We start from the raw sequence: 23,169 nt of genomic DNA, 5'->3' as shown, positions 1-23,169 counted from the left end.
ACTATGTATTAAACCCGTTCTGATTATTGGCGTTGATTATCTTATAAATGATGCTCGTCATACAGAGGATATATTTTCGTACAACAAGCCACTTGATCCTGGATACAGCCCATAAGTATTTTGTTGATATCTACATTGTCTATCAATTGGAATAAATTACAATTACCCGTACGTTATGTCAATTTAACAAAAAATCATTTTTTTATATTATACATATACAAATCAATATTGTGTCTTATCTGCATCAAGTGAAATGAAACATGTAAGTGTACGTTTTACAACAAATATGATGAAAAAGGAAAATAAAAAAAATCGCGGTTAGGGTTGAATAATATGATATCATATTGTATTTTGTATTCAATAAGTATTTTCTGTATTTTGGAAAGTCTATCACGTATCAAATATCATTTAATGAAAACAAGCGAACTTTGTAATTCTATGTGTTAATATTCAAACTGACTTATTTCAATCATCAAAACCTCTAAAATCGGGGTTATTTTCACAAAACAGATGCAAATCAGAATTGGAAGGGTCATCATGAAGGGTGTGTGGATAAGTCCCTAAAATGATATAATTGTAAATCGCATTAATGAAATATTTTACAGACAAGGGACCCGTTGCAGAAAGAGTTGCGATTACACGCATCAAAAAATCTTGCGCAACTTGATTTTCAGCCAATGAAGCACCCGTAATCGGGACTTGCGCTTGATATTTTGACATGCGTTTAAACGCAACTCTTTCTGCAACAGGCCCAAGATGTACCAGAATACCGTGAGTGTGTATGTGTGGTGTATACGTGTATAGACCAATTTCACAACGTGAGAGGGCAGCAGACTGGTCGCCATGCTGCGGTGGGCGAATCAACTTTTATAGTACACAAGTCAATAGGGTATTTGGTACATTCGTTCGATTTTTTTTATATTTTGGACCAATTGAGCAGATTTCTTGTAAGATTCACAATGAGCATTAATCGGAGAAGTTCAGGTCGCAGCTGTGATGTGTTCAATTGCCACAACAATTGGAGAAAGCTTCAGGATTGGAAGCAAAGTGAATGTGAAATTCACTCGCCTTGGACTCATGAAGCCTGTTTGTGTGTGAAGCCGTACTCCCTGCATAGGTTTACAGGCAGTGATGAAGGAATGCGTCGCCAGTGGATAAAAAACATCAACAGAAAGGACTTTAAAGTTAAGAAAGATAGTGCTATCATAACAACTTTTTATGAAACAGGGCCCTGGCCCTCTCTTCCCCTTCCTCCTTCCTCCTTCCTCTCTGTTTTATTCTCCTGCCTTGCCCCCTCCTTTTGGATACTTATAGGCCTGCATAAAATGTGGTGGTGGTGGTTTTTTTTGTGGGGGGAGGGAGGGAGGATTTATTTGATGGAAATATCAGTCCCCCTCTCTCTCTCTCTCTCTCCCCCTCACTCTATGTCTCGTTCACTCTCCCGCTACTCTAACACAATTTACTAGCAACAAGAAGTGAGCTCCCTGATGAAAACCAACAGCGATTCTTGGTCATCATCAACTCACTTTTACTGACAAAACTAAGGGGAAAATGTAGCCAAAGTGCAAAAATTCATCATACCTTCATCTGTCAGATATGGCCATTGTCTTACATCGTCTACCCAGGTGTCCATGCTTTATTTTATTGATTTATGATGAAGTTAATGACACAATATCAGAGCTTATCTGTAATCTTTCATTGAATTTGTACACAAAGCCAATCGCGGTCAGCGCACTTGCCCACCGCAGCAATGGCGTCGCCGATAGAGGGCCAAATACATAAACCGGCCGTGAAATTGGTCTATAGGACCATGAATGTGTTTGCGCGGCGTGTGTGTGTGTGCGTTTGTATGTATTTCCTCGCTATCTCTCCTGCACTTTTAAAATATTGGGCAACATACTGTTCACACGAAACATCCAACTCTGGGTAGTTTTCAACCAATACTGTGTGGTCTTCACCCAAAGCACACATTATTGTTTTAAAACTGCCCTTTTAACCAATATTGTTGTGTGGACAGTGTATGTTGTCAAACATTTTAAGAGTGTATATATATATACTTGCTTCTCTTTCATTATTTTCCTTCCCTCGATTAAATCCTTCCCCTTGAAACTCATCCATCTTTACATCACGCGCACGAAAATATTAGTTCTTTTGGCAAAACTTTCAGCGCAAAATTATGAATAGATAAATGAAATAAAATTAGAACCCAGCGTGTTTCGAAACTGAAGGCTCTTGTATCTGGTATTACCATCTCCGATGCTAGAAATCTATTTGATTACCGTCTCACTAGGCTCTTTGTTTTCTTCATGTCATGTTGTGTCTGTTTTGTGGAAGGGCGTAAAACATAAAATATAAAAAAATCTTACAATCAATAAATTCAAAAGTTGTGTTGAGACACTTGCATACGAAATTATAATGCGACATAAACAGATACAAATCATATTGATTTCCTTTCAAGTGCATTTTGTTCCCCTTCGTTTTAAGTCTAGTGATGTTTTATTTTGCCTTGGGTATCGTCACACCCTCATCATGCACCCATAGATAGTGGAAGCGTCGTGGTGTAGCGGTTCTGACTATTGCCTTGTAATCAGAGGGTCGTGTGTTCGAATCCCACCATGGCCTAGCATCCTTTGGCAAGGCGTTAATCCACACTCTGCCACTCTCCACCCAGGTGTTAAATGGGTACCCGGTAGGATGCGAAAGCCTATGTAGTATGCCTAGCAATTGAGTCTCGGAACTCTTGTTGGAATGCTCCCCAGGGAGTGGAGAGGGCGCAAACATTATATGCGGGCATGCAAGGATCCGATGACCGGGGTAATAATATGTCTGTAAAGCACTTTATACAGACATCGTTCCGAAAGCGCTATATAAATGCGGAATATTAATATTATTATTATTATACATATATACACACTATCCGCAGTCTCCTCATCCAAATCACACACACACACAAAAACGCATTAATCGACTGCTTCTTGATGTGAATCAGATAATAGATACCTTGACACTGTTTGTAATGTTTTACCTTCTCATTTTATAGATGTTTACCCACACACCCTCACGCGCACCCTCACACACACACTCACCCCCACACACACAACTCGTACCAACCACACACACCCCAACACATGCACGTCATATACGCACACTATCATAATTGCCGTTCTTCACCATGTTCATAACCACGTTGTTACTCATCAACTCATCTTTACCGCTCGGAGTAATTATGTTTACCTTAAGTAAATATTGTCCACACACACAACCATTTGTCATCGAGGATGCAGTCCTACCGGTGATATCGATATCAAATCTACCGAAGTAACTCGATTTATGATGCTCAAAAATGGTAAGCTTGGAGACGGATTGTGATCAGATGTGCCTGGGTTTCTTAACGAACGATGTCATCCATTTAATGAGTCGTATATCCATGGATTTTACAGGGGAGTGCATTGAAACATCAACACCTTCTAAATCTTGTATACATCTGGGTGACCCAGGGGCCACTCCCATTGACACCATTATTACGTTACGTACGTAACGTGCCCAATCTTGGAAAAAGAGATCCTTTTTACGCGTTTCTTTGGTCGCGCCTGGTATCTAATCGTTAATGGAAGTGCCACCGGGCTGGGGATGAGGTGGTTTCGGGGTTGGAGGTTTTGTGGGATATTATTACTGTTTACAACCGTAGAACAAAAGACTCAATGAGAAGCAGTGTGTAAAATTACAAATAGTAATACGATTGTGCATAATTTTTCTATACCCCAAGAGAAAGATAAAGTTTCGTTACACTGTATTTGCAAAACATAAGGGTGCCCCTTTCGCATCTCTCTCCCACCCCCCCCCCCCCACGTCGCTCAGTCCTACTGTTTCTGCGTTGGGCGCTTTGAAAAAAAAAAGATGCAAACAAAACCAGGATAATAATTTTAATTCAACACCCAATCACGTTCTAGTAACCAAGACACCAGAAGAGGCCATTGTTGATGGTCCTTGAACCATGGAAGAATTCCTTTCAACCTCTACCTTTCCCTGGCTTTGACGCGATCGCTCAGTGGCTGTAATATAATATGAATATGAATGTTAATAGATATATACATGTTTTTCGATGTCTGTGATCGGATATTGTGAGCGTTTCGACTGGTAGGCAGTGCTATACTGGTGGTTCTTTTGTTTTGGAACTGAAACGTTATCCTTGTTTTTATACCCGGTCCGTGCTAGAAATGTTCGATGTTATAACCAGATCTAACCGAGATTTTTTATTGAAGTTTGAGGAATAATCTTTGAGACTGCATGCATTCGTTAGGATTGAATTCTACCTGAAACATAACTCTTTGAAGTATGTTTGAAGGTTTCAACTGCATCAAAGCAAATGAGAGTACGACTGCCTGATCATGCTGATAAGCAAAGGATAAAGAAAAATAAATTGTTAGGTGAGTGCTTCAATACCATTAAAGTCATGAAAGTCATGTTATGTTGTCCTTTATTGTGTTGTGTTATGTTATGATAAATTATGTTATTTAGATGATGTTTGTTATGTCATGTTATTTTGTGTTATAATATTTAATTTTTAATATGTTATATTGTGCTATGTTAATCATTACGTTGCACCATAGCATAACATAAACTCAAATATCATAGACTTTGTGTCTATTTACTCTTTACGTTTTACTTGTTTTTTCACCTTCAGTTTAAAGCTCCATATTATTGCTAATAAAGATAATATGGAGCATATTATAATATGTTCTATGATAGTGTGGTGCCGGGTTGCATGGCATTTTATTGTGTTATATCATGTTATGTAATGCTACACTGTAAAACTGTGGTGTTAAAACTGACACCAATCGGTGTTGATAGAGGACCACATCCTGAGGTGTTAAAATAACAACCTAGAGATTGAACAGAACACCATGTAACAACCACAGGTGTTGTAATAACACCTATAGGTGTAAAACTAACACCACCAATTTAACACCGGTGTAAAATAACTGGTGTGGTCCTCTATGTACACCGGTTAATAACACCACAGGTTTTGCTGTGGTATATCCCTACTGGAAATAACGCAGAGTCCCACAGTGTATTCACAGTGTGGAACACAATGGCCCTTATTCTAAAGTCGGGTTTAACTTAAACTCAGCTTTAAAGTTGTGGTTTAAGTATGGACAGCTATTAGTTACATAATTACTAATAATAGAGATATCATACTTCAGCTCATTCGGCTCTCAATACATTCATAATTGTGTAGGAAGTATAAATAGAGGATTGTCTTTACCATCGATGAATCAGGAGAGAGCCCAGTTAACATAAGAAACATACAACTTTGATACTTTTGGCTCCCCATACTTAAACCACAACTTTAAACCTGGGTTAAAGTTAAACCCGACTTCAGAATACGGGCAAATGTCAGTCAGATTTACTCAGAATTACTCACTCAGATTTGAACAGTTCAACAGTGTGAATCACATTCACATAGTCGACCGTGTGAAAACACTGTGAACATTCACTCTGCATGTCGAGGTGTCCACAGTCATGACAGTGTGAAAACATCTTCACACTGTTGAATTTGAGCATTTTTTTCCATTGTGAATCACATCTTCATATAGTCCACTTATTACGTCAGCCACTATGACTGATTAAACTAGACGTAAAATGTTTCCAAAGTAATTGGTTATATTTCAGCTTGGCGTTTACCAGCAAAAAAATGCTGTCCTGCCGAGTTCCTACGGGAGTTACCGCAAACAGAAACAGAAACTTTGTGAACACACTGTGAAAACATACACTTACACTGATGAAAGGTTCAAAGTGTGCAGTTATCCCCACACTCTTATATCTGACACAAAATTACAAAACTGCATAATGTAAGTTATTCGATTCAATCAGAACAGCATTATATAAACTAAAATAACATTTCATTTCATCTATTGCTTTTGCATTTTTTTTTAATTACAAAACAACGAAGAAAATAAAAACATGTACATATTAACTGAATATTGAACAATACAAAATATGAAAAGGGGAAATCCAAAAGGTTGCAGGGGTTGCTATACATAACACTTAAAGAATGTTCTTATTTGGTAATTTCATGGGGGTTTCACAGGCCAGAGTTACTAATTGATTTTAAAACTGTTGGATATTCGTTTCGCTTTGCCAATTTCCAAGTGTACCATGTAAAATAAAAAATCACAGCCCCTAACAATTATTGCCACACTACGCACGTAACTGTACATGCCTATTTATGGAATTTTTTACCTGATTTATTAAGTCCAACATGCATGTTTGGCATTTTTAAACACTGACTCATGTATTCATTAATGGCATTGATTTGAGGTAGACGGGTGTTTAACAATAATTGGTGCATTATATGAGAAAAAATATAAATGGAATTATTATATTACATTACAAAAAAATGGTAATAAATGTCATTATTCAATTCATGGCACGATGAAATTAAATCCCTATTATCTTCACAGATGCTTTTAAATTTTATTGGGTTAACTTATGAAGAAGGGATTAATATCTTTGATGATGTGGGAGAATTTCATCATGGTTAAGGATTGATTAGAAGAAATAACCTGTTGTCTCATGAGACAACTGGTTTATTCTTCTACTCATTGATAATATCTTTGTATTTATCTTTATATCTTTGTAATAAACATGAATATTTCAATTGAAATTGAAATAAAAAGGTATAATGTCTATTCCTAATTCACGCAAAATGATCTTAATATTGTATATTTTTTTCTTCTTCTTTCTCTTGTGTTCTCCTGTCGAAATAGAGTCTTCATCGTAATGGAAAACTGCTTTGTTCTGAGTTTTGTCTCCATGCTTCTCGGGCTCATAATGCTACTTAGTCTAGCGCCCTCATCGTCCGCCCTCCGTATCGCTAATCTCACCGTGGATAACATCACAACGACGAGTGTTTCATTTAACTGGCTGATCATTGAACTCGACAGCGACAACCAAACGGACTTACTGCGAAATTATATCAGACTTCAGTATAGTCTCAACTTCAATGTCGGTTCAGGTTGCATGTTTGTCAACGAAACCTCGAAGACATTTACCGGTATCCAGCCATACACGTCATACTTCGCTTGTGTGGACGTCGTCCGCCTCGACGGGGACGATGATGACGACGAGTGCAACTCAGATTCTGTGGTCGTATCGCAGGAAAAGGATCAATGCGTTGCGTTCACGACGGAGTTCGCAACGTGGAGTCTGCCCAACATCGCCGCCTTGGGCTGTGCGGGAGGGATACTCCTCGTCGCCGGGATCTCACTCGGAATCCAGGTCGTATTTCCGGTACAAACATTGAATGAAACGGTGGATGCTAAGAAGATGAGAGAATGGTCGAAGAAAAAGAGGACTGAGAGCGTTCGCGACTTCTTGGAAGCTGTTGATGGTGATCATGGTGATCGTACACCTTGAGCAAGTCAAGCACTCTCCGATTCTGCAGAGGTTACAGAGGTTACTGCATCATTTGCGAAAAACATTCTTTTTGAGACACCCGGGAAGCGTTTTGTGAACGTGAATCATTTCATGAGAGCTTGATGTTTTACCCGACATAGGCCTACTACGTTTTATCTTGAAGATGTACATTTAATCTCCACGGTATTATAAGTTTTTATAGGAACTTTACTCAGCCAATCAAAATCAATGAAAGTTGCCAGACGAAAAAAAAAACTAATGATACACTTTCCAGATCTGTATTAACATAGAATATCAATACCAACATTATACAGTGCGTCCCAGAATAAACGAAACCGAGATTTAGCGATCATTTATCATAACTTAATCATAAATAGAATAGACAAATGACCTACCAATTTAAAGCTTAGAATCTCCTCTTTCATCTGATATTACTTAGGTTATTTCTTATTCACGCATGAGTGAGCAAAAACCATTTGAACAAAGGATACCAAAAACTCATTTGGCGGGGGCTATCTTGGTTTCAAAAAGAAAACCACATTTCTAAAAAGTTCAATATCTGCTCTTTAATTTGGTACCAAAATTACAAAAAATGGTCAAGAAATAAAAAAGTTCTGTTCATTTGAAATAAGGCTTGTATTTCCATAATTTCATGAGATAAACATGTTTTCACCGGTTTCCCACAGAAGCTTTCGCATGGTGAACAAAAGATTTAATGCATGGCTGATCGTCAACAAAACAGAGTGTCGAGAGAGTTTGAAAGCCATCCTGGAGAACCTCTTCATTTTATGAAATTATTGAAATTCAAGCCTTTATTTCAAATGACCAGAACTTTGTTATTTCGTGACCATTTTCTGTAATTTAGGTATCAAATTAAAGAGGAGATATTGAACTTTTCAAAAATGTGGTTTTCTTTTTGAAAACCAGATACCCCCCGCCAAATGAGTTTTTGATATCCTTTGTTCAAATGGTTTTTGCTCACTCATGCGTGAATAAGAAATAACCTAAGTAATATCAGATGAAAGAGGAGATTCTAAGCTTTAAATTGGTAGGTCATTTGTCTATTTTATTTAGGATTAAGTAATGATAAATGATCGCTAAATCTCGGTTTCGTTTTTTCTGGGACGCACTGTATATACGCGTGTCATAAAAGGATTTCATAAGTACTATTACAAAACAAAAAAAAAAAACAAAACAAAACAAATGATTCAAAGGAAGTATCAGTAACAAAAGCAGATGCAAAAACTATAATGTGATGATGAAAAGTGGTCACATGACACATTTCGGTGTTGATTTGACACTGCAGCAGACTGATGATACTTGGTGTTGTACACTCGACTATTCGGCTAGGTATAACGATACGCATACAACAAGAACTATGGTGTTAACTGGGGTACATAGAGGACCACACCAGTTATTTTACACCGATGTTAAATTGGTGGTGTTAGTTTTACACCTATAGGTGTTATTACAACACCTTGGTTTGTTACACTTACACTCTGTAGTGTTATGTTCAATCTATAGGATGTTATTTTAACACCTCAGGGTGTGGTCCTCTATTAACACCAACTGGTGTCAGTTTTAACACCACAGTTTTTATAGTGCATATTTTTTAATTCAGGGTGTAAATTGCAGCGACGACACAAGGGTGTTGATAATAAGACCAGTCAATTTTAGCGAAGAACCTCCCACACGGATGTTCAATTACACCCTGCAAATTTGTCATAATAATACAATAATAATGAAGTTGTGATATGGTTTTAAACTTACAACATAAATCCGACATTGGTGTAAAGTACACGTGTGATCATTGGGTTTGCGTAGATTGACGTTATGTTGTTGTGTGCATGTGAGGGGTTTTCTGTCGAGAAATTAATCTGAGTTTTCATTGTTAACTTTAACAGTGAAAATTTAGATTAATTTTGTCCCCCCCCCCCCCTCACATCTCCCCCTTTGGTTTTCCCTATTATCACACAATGAAGTAATCGACAATTGGCAGACATTTACGGTACTAGTACTTAAAATTGAAAAAAAGTGAAGGCCTGGTAAGATTATGAGCAATAGTTCAAATAAAATGCAACAAAAGTGTGTTCGTTGCTGTGAAATGAAAAACAATAAATAAAACAAACCATGTGTAATATATTTTCTATTTTTACTCTTTCCTTTCGTAATATGCAATGTTTTACAAATGTTTTTTTCATTTATAAAAAAATTACAAATTTAAGAAATTAAAGAACCCCTGATCTATTTTTTTTTCTTTTTCTGACAAAGTAGATTTGGTTTTCAGTTTCCACTGTCTTGATTACTTGCATTAGTTTCATTTGAATAAAATTATAACTTTCTTTCAATTTCAGTTCTGATTGAATGATTTGTTTTCTTTTGGTATATATTTCATAAAAGTAATGAAAAAAAAATGTGTGCGGTGAAAAAGTAAACTTAGTCAACATTTGTCATGTAAAAACTCTCGATATGTATTGAATGTTCATAGCCCTGGACAACTCCAGGATTTCTTTCTTTCTTATTTTTAGTGGATTGGGCAAGACTATTAGTAATTCTCTTCTCAATCAAATGCTCATTATCATTATGGGTATGATCGAGTTTCACAGTCAAGATCTCGCCTTCTTATGTTCTTCTTCTATTTTATTTCTCCCTTTTCTCTTTTTTTCGGATGTTTTTTTCATATTTTTTAATGAAAAGTGGAAGAAGGGTGTCTCCCCTGACCACCCCCCCCCCCCTGTGACATCACCCATTATCGACTCAGCATATTAAATTCGTAATTATGGTCATTATCTTCATTCACAATTAATGATAATATCCAATGGCATCAAACCTCCTCTTCCACTTCCCTCCTTTATAGGGGCTGTGGAACGGGGGGGGGGGGGCTGAGTCAAAAGTGGAAGACTGACCATGTAAAAACTCACAATCTGAAGGTTATGTTTACGTTTTTGTACCGCACTTTTGGAAAAAGTGGGGCGCTGACCATTCAAAAAAACACAATCAGATGGTCATTTTTACGTTTTAGTTTTGGAAAAAGTGGGGCCTGAAGCCCCCCCCCCCCCCGGTTTATGTGGCTCCTTCTTCCTGCTTTTCCCCTCCCTCCCACCCTCTGCCTCTCTCCTCCCCCTCAAGTTCTACCGACTTTTGGGGGGCCCCCCTCTCCCCTTATCGATCCATCGTTATCGCTCTCTCCTTTCTCTTTCACTTCCTTTTTCTCCTTTCTCCCTTTTCCTCTCCCTCATACTATTTCCGTGTTCCAATTGCACTCTCGTGAAAACTTTGACTCGATCGGATCTGATCATGCTTGATATTCAAAACCTTGTCAATACCAAGCCTCTATTGTCAACAACATTCCTTTGGTATTCCAAATTAGCATAACAATTTGACGTCCTCTGATGCGTATACAGTTGGAGATTTTTTTGTACTTTTTCTATTGAATTACACCTAAAGTTGGAAGTTCATTTTATTTTGGGACCATACAGGTCTCTGTTCACTGGTTGGACTTCGTCTCTATTTAGCGGTGAGTATTTTTACTTACAATGTATGCTATTTCAAGAAGTAGGTTGGATAATCTGTTTTCACGGGATCATTTCTGTCTATATGTCCACAATATCAATTACCGTTTGTAGTGATATAATGTACACATTGGCTTTAAAAAATAGTGAAAGGTTCCTGTATTCCTTTTTATGGACTTTTTGTGTGTATATAAACGAACTGTTGATGGGCTAGCGTGAAGAGCGGCGTCGGACGGTGTGTGCGCTTTATAAGATAACACTGTTGATATTATTATTGTTATTATTATTATTAGTAGTAGTAGTAGTAGTAGTAATTGTATATTGTTATTGTTCTTAGTAGTAGTAGTAGTAGTAGTAGTAGTAGTAGTAGTAGTAGTAGTAGTAGTAGTAGTAGTAGTAGTAGTAATAGTAGTAGAAGTAGTAGTAGTATAGTAGTAGTAGTAGTAGTAGTAGTAGTAATAGTAGTAGTAGTAGTAGTAGTAGTAGTAGTAGTAGTAGTAGTAGTAGTAGTAGTAGTAGTAGTAATAGTAGTAGTAGTAGTAGTAGTAGTAGTAGTAGTAGTAGTAGTAGTGGTAGTAGTAGTAGTAGTAGTAGTAGTAGTAGTAGTAGTAGTAGTAATAGTAGTAGAAGTAGTAGTAGTAATAGTAGTAGTAGTAGTAGTAGTAGTAGTAATAGTAGTAGTAGTAGTAGTAGTAGTAGTAGTAGTAGTAGTAGTAGTAGTAGTAGTAGTAGTAGTAGTAGTAGTAGTAGTAGTAATAGTAGTAGTAATAGTAGTAGTAGTAGTGGTAGTAGTAGTAGTAGTAGTAGTAGTAATAGTAGTAGTAGTAGTAGTAGTAGTAGTAGTAGTAGTAGTAGTAGTAGTAGTAGTAGTAGTAGTAGTAGTAGTATTACTATTATTATTGTTATTATTATCATCATCATCATTATTGTTATTATTATTATTATTGTTATTGTCGTTGCTGTTGTTGTTATGTTCTTGCAGTTATTTAGCGTTTATGTCTTTTTAACATACCTACGCCATTCCGTGTAGTATTCGTGGCATTAGCCAAAGTTAATATAAAACAAATCTTTTCAAATTGATAGATTATTTATCAGAGAGGCACTTGATAGGCAGTTTCTATCAACAATTACGTAATTTCTTTTCAAAAGGAATATAGTCACTTTTTACCATTAAAAAAAGTGTCCTAAAACAAGATAAGCCATAAAATCAAAATACTTTGCAAGCGAGTTTTCAAAAGAAACTTGTTTTCTTTTATTACCCTAATTGTGTTAATTGAGACTTCGCATGGGTGGGTTGTGTTGTTGGCGGGGTCATTTTGTTTGGGGTTTTTTTTGCTCCATGATGTTAAATTCACAGTACATTTTACAATCAGCGTACTTTCCATGCACGGTTTGATAAATTCAAAGAATTGGAAAGAAACTAATTATTCTCCGAAAAAATACAACTATCACATGTCGAGATAAAACATGTTAAGAGTAGAGAGGCATACTTAAAGGTCAAGTCCACCTCAGAAAATGATGATTTGAATCAATAAAGAAAAATCAGACAAGCACAATGCTGAAGATTTCATTAAAATCGGATGTAAAATAAGAAAGTTATGACATTTCAAAGTTTCGCTTATATGAACGAATCAGTTACATCCAAAATGAGAGAGTCGATGATGTCACTCACTCACTATTTCTTTTGTTTTTTATTTTTTGAATTATACAATTTTTTTCAATTTTTACGAGTTTGATGATAAGGACCTCCTTGCCTGAAGCACAAAATGTTAAAATAATGGAATTCCACGTGTTCAGGGAGGAATGAAACTTCATTTCACATGACAATGACAAGAAAAATCAAAATATTTCATGTTTCAAACAATAAAAAACAAAAGAAATAGTGAGTGAGTGACATCATCAACACTCTAATTTGGATGTAAGTGACTCGTTCATATAACTATTTTGTTAAAATGAAATGTCATAACTTTCTTATTATACATCCGATTTTTATGAAATTTTCAGCGTTGTGCTTGTTGAATTTTTCTCTTTTTATTCAAATCAAGTTTTTGTTGGGGTGGACTTTTCCTTTAATGTTGTAGTACAGTATAAAGAGAGGAAAATGATTATTTATAATCTAAAACTTAAAATTTAAATGGCAATTTAAAGAGTGACCATGCACATTACCAATAGAATTACACTTATGAAAATGAAAGATTTAAGACTATAATTGTTGGCTTTAGCGTGATAAAGTTTCATTAAACCAGACAAAAGGTTTTTATCTCACATTTTGAAAAATAATGTATTCATAGTCACTCTTCGATTTAACAATTTAGATTTAGAGTTCATCTGGAAGCAATTGTAAACGTATATAGCCATATTTATCAACGATTCACTTTATTCACCATTTCCCGTGTCTGACGTTTATTATAGTTAATTAGGTGTTCCCCAGGGATGTGTCTTAGTTCCTTTAGAAATGTCAAAGGAAGCAAGAGTGAAAGGAAAGAATCACTGAGGCAAGCTAGGCAACAGCAAGTTCGAATTTGTGATGGTGTCAAGTTTTGTGTAACTGCCCGTGACCGGCACTTTTGATAAACTCCATCAGAAACGATCAGAGTACCCCACCCCACCCTCCTCTCTCCCCCCCCCCGACCTCCCTCTCACTCCCTCCCCCTTCTCTCTCTCCCCAACCTCTCTCTCACTCATTTTCTATCTATCTATCTGATCCATTTATTTATCTATCTAAATCTATCTCTTACATAAAGATGAGGTGTTTGGGACACCCCCTCCGCGCCGCCTCCTCTCCAAACTTCCACGCTCAAGAAGAAAATTGAAAAACAGAAAGAAAGGAAAAGAGTGAAATGTTAAATCATTTATTTATCTATCTATACCTGTCGATATATGTCTATCTATCTGTTAAATCTATCGTTATATCCTTTAATGTACTTAGTAAATAGTTACCGGCGACTGAAAAATGATAAATCACAGTCAAATAAACTAGCGTTAATCATTGGTTGATATGAGATCACGACCTATTATTGTGTACATTGCTAATACCCATCATCATCATGTTATTGGGAGTATGGATAATGATCGTTAAGGCCTATAATGACCTATAGTGGAGAGGAGAAATGGAAGAAGAACATAAGGGAGACATTATGGTTCGATTGTCATGATTGTGAAAAGGGCATAGACGGTGCTGTATCTATTTTAACATATATGTATGAAGAAGATTGTTGACAATAAATGGAGGTATACCCCTAGGTATACAGGCCACGAAAACAAGTGAATGGGCCTAAAACGAAATCTTTTTATATCCAACATTTCTAAGAAACTTTCTTTTGGGTGGGGTAAGGGTAATGTTGTCTAAATTTTTTCATATGTTCGCCTAGCTGGCAGACACGCATTTTTCATGCTCCTGTTCTTGAAGTCATATACGTGTTATTATTTGGTATCAACAGATCATTTACTAGTATCTTGTGATGTAGTGTTTCTGAATCTTTCATTTAGTATTTATGTATTTTATTCTAAGTATACCTGTATAAGACTTAATTACCTCCTCTGTAAAGCGCATAGAGATTCTGTAGAATATTATGCGCTATATAAGCATCTACTATTATCATTATTATTAAGGGTATAAAAAAGGCAAAAGCAGAAGTTGGCACTTCTCATGAAAAGTTCAGTTAAAGCCAAGCCAGCAAGCATCAACCTTAGTCCTGGGGGCCGTTTCATAAAGCTGTTCTTAAGTTAGGAGCGACTTAAAGAACGACTGGTGATCCTTTCTTACGCGCTAAACTATCGCCAATGAATATACCATTTACCACAAAAAAAATCACCAGTCGTTCTTAAAGTCGCTCTTAACTTACGAACAGCTTTATGAAACGCCTACCTCTATTGTTCAAGCATTTCCTGATTCTTTACCCGTACTGTGTAGGTTTTATATTGTAGTTGTACTTATGTATATATTTTTTCCAAATAGAATGATAACACATTTTTCAACTATACATTTGCATATTTCATACCATAAGAGGAACAATTTTGACACCAAATATATACTCATTTGGGGGGTATTTACTTTTTGAAGCGCCTTAATTTCTTCAAATATTTACGATATATAGCTCACAAAGCTATAAGATGATCAAACAGTGCGATTGACCTCATTGGATCAGATTCTACCTTTATTTGATAGGGCAAGATGACAAAAAGGTGATGTCATTATATTCTCCATTTAAACGGGGTATATATATTTACATGACCCATACCTCTCGTTCTAATGCACTTCTTTATTCTTCCATTTTCATGATTTTCATCTTTTTATTCTTCCTTTTCTCCGTTTTCACGTAACGTGGGTCACGGGAATGGGGGGCAAAAAAAATTGAGTCACTAAGTGGCCTCGCGAAGCGCGCTCAATTGCATGTATGCTTGCCTTATGGATACATTAAACGGATATGTATCTCACTTATCAAATAATGCGAGCGCGAAGCGCGAGATGAACATTTTTATATTAAGACCTAAAAGGGACATTAGAAGCATTTTATTTTCAAATCATAGTTCGTCCACTTTAAATACTGTTTTAAGGATTCATGAAGATCAGACATATCTCACCAATCTACTATTGCGAACGTAAGCACGGACTGGAAATGCTTCATATTCAGATCTTAAAGGAGGGATCTGACTTGACCATGTTTACGGAGTAATGAAAAAGAAGCATATGTCACTACATAAAATAACTCGTAGTGCAAGGAAATATGTTTGGTGTATATACTCAAAACGGGATGTTTTAGTACAATATGATTGTATTTTTCATTAAACGGGCAATGTGAGCACCAGGAATGATGAACACATAGGCACTAAGCAAATTATGTTTCATAAAGTCATGAAAAATTATTTCTTATGTAATATGATATAAAAGATATAATGAAATGTAACAAAATATGATTAATAATAATCTTCTTCTTCCACTACGTTTCTCTTTCGTTCTTTTTTTTCCTTCCCCTCTTTTTTTACAAGCCGATGGGGGGCACGTGCCCTCCCCCCGTAGTTACGCCACTGATCATGATCATGTTCATAAGGGGCGGTCGCTCATTCCCTCGTAGCGCTATCCTCTCTTCCTGCAAGTAACGGATATGGAATAGTATCAAAACCTGCGAAATATACATCCGGACAAAAATAATCTATATTCTTTATTTTGACAATATCAACCTTGTCAACAGAAACAAGTTGACCGTAAAGATTTTAATGAAGAGTGTCCTGTGATATTAGGCTCGGTTTCACTGGAAGGGTAACTGGAAACCAACGAGGATGTAATCATTAGTTATTGGATGATATCTAAACTCGTATAGTTACTCAAATGAAACAGACTCCAGACATATCAAAGCTAAATTATTTTAATGGCATATTGTTGATTGGTTTGGAATGTTTCCCGACAAAAAAAACGTGACGAAATAAAAAGAATAATTGGTTCCAAAGTTTTGTTGGTAAATTCTTATTTTGGTCGGTAACATTGATTATTTGACCAATCCAGTGGTCGCTTACAAGGAGTGCACTAAATCTTTAGAACATCCTCCTTATTCCTCAAGAACCAGTTACAGTTTATGATATTGACTGACCAGCAATAGTTTAGGGTCATGACCTCGGCGATGAAAATTAATCATATCGGCCTTTTATTGTATCATAAAAGTGGGTGTGTTGGTTATCACAACGGAACCGAAAGAAGAAGTGTTGTAGATCCGATATACCCCGGCCGGTCATCAGATACTAGCCCATACTAGCATAGTCGCATAAATTCTGTGTACTGTCTCCACTCCCTGGTGAGCATTCCAACACGCTTTCTCTCTATCCTCCTTCCCTCCCTCTCTCTTTCTTTTCCTCTCTTCGTTCAGCCTCATTCAACCTACCCTCTTTTTTTATTCTTTCTATCTTTCACAGTCGTGTAAAGCTATATCTAGATCTTTTCTGTGATGATCGATTCCACGGCCCTGGCGGAAATCCATTGATAAGTTTTTATCCCCAAACACGCCAAATGGTTGATTTATTCAACATCTTCAATGTCGACATTATGACTCTCATCAAACGATACGTATAGGCCTATGGGGGGTAGTTCCCCTAGTTCCCTCTGTACCTTTCGCTACCCCGGCTTGATGCATGCTGAGCCAGAGGAGGAAGCACTCATAGAATATGATACCATTCTGCTTAAGACCTTGCCTGTATTGTGATTTTTTTTCTGCCTGTCTTGTTGGTTTTTTGTCTGTATTGTGTAGAAACCCGAAACTGTATACTCACATGTAATGTAAGCCTCGAAGAGATTTCTGTCATGCCTGTATATTAATGCGAATCCATATTTCGGGACATCTGTTGGAATCGGTTGCATTCTTGAATTGAAAAGGACAGCCAACATAGTTACAGGCAAGCTTAGAGGAAGCGAACCCTTTACGTGATTTTGTGTCATTATCTGGTAGTTATTATACCCATGATGAAGTTGAAGAGTAGAAATGATGCATGCATGGTTGTCGTTGCGCAGTTTTGGATATTGAGAAATTGAGAGACAGTTTGCATATACAGAGGCGGCTTGACTCATGAATGCATACGGGTGAGTTACATATATATTGATGCCAGTGTACCAGTGTAAATTATGATCATCAATGATTTTTAATGGTATAATTACTAGCACTTTTTGAAGGCCCGGCCGTTATACTAAATGCACAAACATTGATTTTATTTCCGGATATGTGATTTATTTCATTATCAGTGCTGGTTTATTTTTTTCCCAATATCCAACATTTACAAATCAGAAATAAAGCTTTTAAACTTCTGCCGACCCGTAGAAAATCCGATAGCTATGAGGCCTTAGCTTATGGATTTCTTCGCATTTTTACACCCTGTGTCTTACGATTGAAACGGGAAGATATTATCGCGAAACCAAATTTGATATAGAATCCATGCATCTAAGATCAACGCCATAGCGTATTATTCACCAAATCCCGACTTCCTTGTTCATTTCTTCAACATGTCCACCTATTCTCCACTGCAAAAACTCCGGTGTTGATTCTATACACCAGCCCGGAAGCTATATATGTCCACACCAGAGAAGTATGGAAACAACACCAGTTTGGAATCAAACCTATGATGTTTTAATACTAATTGGTGTTGTATAAACACCTTTCTGGTGTTAGACCAAAACGAAACTGGTGTTGTTTAACACTTCTCTGTTGTGGACATGTATGGATTCCGGGCTGGTGTTAATCAACAGCAGAGTTTTTGCGCTGTCTTTTTTTGTGTTAATTCGGTCTTAGTCGTGGGGTAACATTATTTTCCATTCTTTGAAAATATTTCATTCCATCTTTTTTATTATTATTCTACCTTCGAACCTTTCCTTTATTTCTGGTTCACTTTCTTCACATGGTATTATCATGCTTTCTTCACTGTAAAAACTGCGGTGTTAAAACTTTTAATAGAGGACCACACCCTGAGGTGTTAAAATTACACCCTAGAGATTGAACATAACACCAAAGAGTGTAAATGTAACAACTCAAGGTGTTGTAATAACACCTATAGGTATAAAACTAACACCACTAATTTAACACCTTTGTAAAACAACTAGTGTGGTCCTCTATGAACACCGGTTAACACCACAGCTTTTGCTGTGTTTTTTCATCATTGTCATGACACTGCAAAAACGACGGTGATAATTTGACACCAGTCTGGTATCCATATCGGCGTTAGGCTAACACCAATTAGGCATTTTAAACAACACCAATTATTGTTAAACCAATATCTATTTGATTATTAACCGGTGTTGTTTCAACGCTACTCTGGTGTCAACGATAGAGATACCAGGCTGGTATAAAATTAAAACCGGCGTTCATGGCGTTTTTGTAGTATACGAAAGTCATATAATGTCATGTGTGCGCGCTTAGAGACAGATCGTCATAAAATGAAAATAAAAATAATGTAAATCGTTGTTGTTATTATTATTATTTTTATTATTGTTATATTTATCATTATTATTGTAGTTATAATTATTATTGTTATTATTATCATCATCATATTCCTCAATCTGTATGAATACATCCTTCTTATGAAGATTATTTCTGTAATATGATAGAATTGAATCAAATTACGTGTAATACTAGCAAGAAACATGACATTGTAAGAATCAACCAGTACAGTCGCGGGTTATTGAATTCATGAATAGTTTCGTACCCAGGTAAACAGCTAATTATTTTGTAAATCAAGTCAGAATTTTCATAATTAATTTTATTTAGTCACTAGATCTTTTTCTCTGTCAGGCAAGATTTTTTCAAAACTTTTCTCAAGAGAATAAATATCATGATTCTTGTTTAAATGGGACTAACATAAATACTGTATCATTATGATTTCATTTTTTTTTTGCCACAAAGTATGGAATTTGCTGCAAATTAGGCTACATCCTGGTTTGGTATGTTGAATACTTTGCTCCATACGTCATAACCTCATACGTCACTTCCGCTTTCGAACCCCATGAAGTCCCTTGGGCGTTTGATAATGATCTTGTTGAAGTTTCCTTTCTGAGCCTTAATGGAATTGTGCGGTTATTAATAACTTTGATAATTATGGGGGTGGTTGTGTATCGTTGAGGACCGAATAAATCTGCCAATCGAATCAGGGGATTATGGTTGTATGACCGCTTTGCGCTATATATTACTCGACTTCACAAGGAGGGGGGCACTCGAAGGGTACTCCATGGGCGGATCCAGGATTTATGAGAGCGAAAGGGGGCATTTTCAACCGAAAATATTGACCAGCAATAACAATAAAATGGTCCAAGAGGTGGGATCAATACCGATCATATCCCACCCCAAATTCGCACTTGGGGCATAACGAAGGCACGCACATGTGCAGAGGCGTCGATCATGGGGGCAGGGGGGGCGATCACCCCACCTATGAAAATATTGGGGGGCAAACATATCGTTTTGCCCCCCCCCCCCATAATTCCGCATGTGCAAAAATGAAATAAGATTGTAATGTTACACAGAAATCAGCAAGCGAGATCGAGATACACCAACTCGTTCTTTAATTAAAATCGTGCATAAAATGAACGCTTTTCAGATTGGAATATAAAACAAATTCGCGCTCGCATCATTTATGTAGCAAAAACCCGTACTTTTCATGTTAAAATAGGTGAATAGAATGTCCCATTTTCAGTTCTCCTCAAAAGAACTCCCGCTTCGATTTACAATAATCTTTTGTTGGATATTCATATCTTATTCTTTATTAAAAACGTCCATTAAACCCAATTTTTTTCAAATCAAATTATCAAAATTTTCAGCTCGCACTTCGCGCTGGCATCTATTGTTTTTTAGATACATCTTAACCATTGGTACCAAAAATGCTTAGAATATCGAGCTTTCAGGTCAGAATATAAAGAAATATCAGCGTGTGCTTCCCGCTCGCATTAATTTCTTGGTGAGATATGTATCTCTATCTCATGAATCATATATATTGTATATAGGCATGTGTGTGTGTCTGTGTGTGTGTGAGTTCGTTTGCTTTGTGTGATCGAGCGCCATTGGAAAGTTGATTCATGTTCCCCCCCCCCTCTGAAAAATGGATCGACGCCCCTGCACATGTGTTCACGTCAATGTGGAGTGATAAAGGTATAGGAGTTCATCCAAAGATAACGAGAAAAATAGAAATTCACTTCACCCCAGGATCCAAACCACATGCACTGTGCATTCCAGAAAAAAATCTTTGAAATTGATTTGATTAATTTTGATTGATTTTTATATATAAATCAAAACTTATTGATAATTATTGATCAATGAAACGTGTTTTTAAAGCTTTTATCCTATGACACTCATATAATGCATATTCACTTAAGAGATGGTATAAAGAATTTGAAGGATGTATCTGGAAAGAAAATGCATAGCAAGTATACTGACGTTGCAAAAAAATTTCATTTCAGCCTTTACAGTTTCATGAATATGCATAATGCATTTCCTTTTTGCCAGATTTACATTGGAATAAGGAATATTACCTTCAACTTTATTAATGTTTTTATGTCTTGTGGTCTGTTTCATTCATTGAGAGTTGTCTCATCAGTTATATAAACTGATGTCTCTAAGGGCCTTCGGATGAAAATACACAACGGGGATGTATAAATATTAAATTGGTAAAATAGGTATCAGGTGTATGACGAAAAGTCCCACATGTATTTGCAAATATCTCAAAAGGTCTGGTACATTAATGAAGAAAGGTATTTTTACTCATGGAACTATATAAGACTTCTTTTTTTTATAATTATATGTGGAACTAAGACTTCTTACTGTTCATTTAGTTATTACTATTTTCTCTTCGTCTTGCAGGGTTGGTCAACGTGACATGTGAACTTCCAAGTAACAGAAATGATCTCCACATTGTAGCGTGATAATGGCATCTATCGGTATGGTGGGGAGGCTCATCTGGATTTCTATTCTTATTGTTATAGAGACATCTCTCCGAGCTGCTTCACAGACTGTCTCCATTTCGGATATCACCCACAGTTCTGCCCTTCTTTCGTGGGACATCGCCGTTGAGGGCGCCACACTCCGGGCATTCCGGATCAGCGTTGACTGTCGCATCTGTGTCCCTTTTGAGGTCCCTGCAAACACTACCAGTACTCAACTGTCAGGACTCAAAGACAACACCCGCTTCCAAGCCTGCGTCACACCTTACACAGCCGCTATTGAATTAGGCTCAGAGTGTGTTTCATTCAGAACCAGTTTATCTCCTGAAACAGTTGGGGCATTGTCTGTTGGTATTTTCCTCGTTGTGTCTTTCTTCGTGTTGGTCGCGATGGATTTGTTATGCCGTAGACACCAAATTGAAGTGGAGGATGCAAAGCGAGATGAACTCCTTGAACAAGGATGGCAGACCTTCAAGAGAAGTAGTACGGGGAGAGTCGCGAAGAAAGTGTCAAGGGCATCAGCTGCTCCCTTGGAACCGGCTCGATCGGAGGACGATGCCTTTGATAATATTGGTGATGTCACTTTTGAAGAGGATTTACCTGAATGAACCGGTACAATCTTAAAAACAGGATTTCCCAAATGCTGAAAAGAGACGATATGTAATATGAAGAAAAAGCTAAAGACTCGGTGTGCACCGTGGTCCTGATTTTGTAAAGCTGCAACGTAAGTTGATTACTGATAGAAATATTTATCAATGTGCTAACGTGTACCAATGAATGGCTCTTTGTATTCTATATACTTTTTGGATGTGCCTATCTTCGAAGGTGTTTGGGTTTACAATGGGGTTATCATGATTCCAAAGGGCATTAGGACATTCCTTCACCACTCTGTAGTTTCACTCGGCAGTCAGGTAACTAATATCCTGTGGAAGTATCCTTTCGAAGTCTAACTGCTACCACATGCATGACACCAGAAATGACACGAAAGTTTGATCCCACGCATGACTTCTCAGACACGAGCCAATTCAAATGTTCTTTCTAATGTTTCAATCCTTCTTGCAAATTCGGCCACATTCTGGAGGTAGTCTTGAAGTTACCACTAAGCAATCAATGGAAACTTTTAAAACACAGAGAAAAAATGGTATGAAGATTGATGAGAACACGACACTGTAACGGAAGATACGATCAAAATAAACGATTGATTGTTAATCTTAGTCTATGGAAAACCATATTAAAAAATTAGTTGATTGTAAATCTGAAGTCTTTATTTGTCTTTATTTCAAAAGACCCATGAATCGCCTGAAAGATTACGATGGAACTTTATGTTCTTTCAGAGATATTGAGTGACATGGCCTTTAATAATTTTCTATTTTTTCCGAGTTCTTGACCAGTCTCATCAAGACATTAGATGACGATTTTATTTACAGTTAGGTATTTACAGTAAGGTGATCTCTCTCTCTTAGTAATTTATCATTTTTTGAAGCCGACTTCAGTGGCAAACTTTGCCGTCCAATAATGGTTAACTGCATGTACCACAGTAACAATGGATAGCAGTCAATCACAATCAAGGATTCCATGCAATTTACCATCGGATGGTAAAGTAAGTTTTGTGCATGAGGGTTCAAGTCGTAAAGAATGTCGAGATATCTTGCCAATCTTGATCTCTCTTTGGTCTGAATGGGATTTGCTTTGTGGGGAAGAATACAGTGAAAGCTCTTAGTGAAGCGGAGGGCCTGGTTAAGTTGTGTCAAAGAAAAATTAGAATAACTTTTTCGTATTCAATTAAATTTACATGTATTTCAATTATTTTACTTTTTAAATAAAAATTAATGCCTA

The 23,169-nt window shown here is 36.8% G+C and overlaps 2 protein-coding genes across 3 annotated transcripts; both read left to right on the top strand.

Moving 5' to 3' along the window:
• Positions 1-3,960: 3,960 nt before the first annotated feature.
• Positions 3,961-7,584, top strand: LOC121427660. The gene is made up of 2 exons (XM_041624174.1): positions 3,961-4,427; positions 6,771-7,584. Exon 2 carries the CDS (start codon positions 6,784-6,786, stop codon positions 7,417-7,419), a length of 636 nt encoding a protein of 211 aa, XP_041480108.1. The 5' UTR covers positions 3,961-4,427; positions 6,771-6,783; the 3' UTR covers positions 7,420-7,584.
• Positions 7,585-10,713: 3,129 nt separating this feature from the next.
• On the top strand, positions 10,714-23,155 carry LOC121427582. 2 transcript variants are annotated; one of them, XM_041624043.1, is made up of 2 exons: positions 10,714-10,936; positions 21,254-23,155. In XM_041624043.1, exon 2 carries the CDS (start codon positions 21,318-21,320, stop codon positions 21,939-21,941), a length of 624 nt encoding a protein of 207 aa, XP_041479977.1. In that variant the 5' UTR covers positions 10,714-10,936; positions 21,254-21,317; the 3' UTR covers positions 21,942-23,155. The 2 variants fall into 2 exon arrangements, with proteins under 2 accessions (XP_041479977.1, XP_041479978.1); XM_041624044.1 differs by lacking the exon at positions 10,714-10,936 and adding an exon at positions 17,194-17,499.
• Positions 23,156-23,169: the final 14 nt, after the last annotated feature.

The sequence above is a fragment of the Lytechinus variegatus genome, chromosome 14 (genome assembly GCF_018143015.1).
Source record: "Lytechinus variegatus isolate NC3 chromosome 14, Lvar_3.0, whole genome shotgun sequence".
Lineage (NCBI taxonomy): Eukaryota > Metazoa > Echinodermata > Echinoidea > Temnopleuroida > Toxopneustidae > Lytechinus > Lytechinus variegatus.
This window is presented reverse-complemented; position numbering and strand designations above follow the sequence as displayed.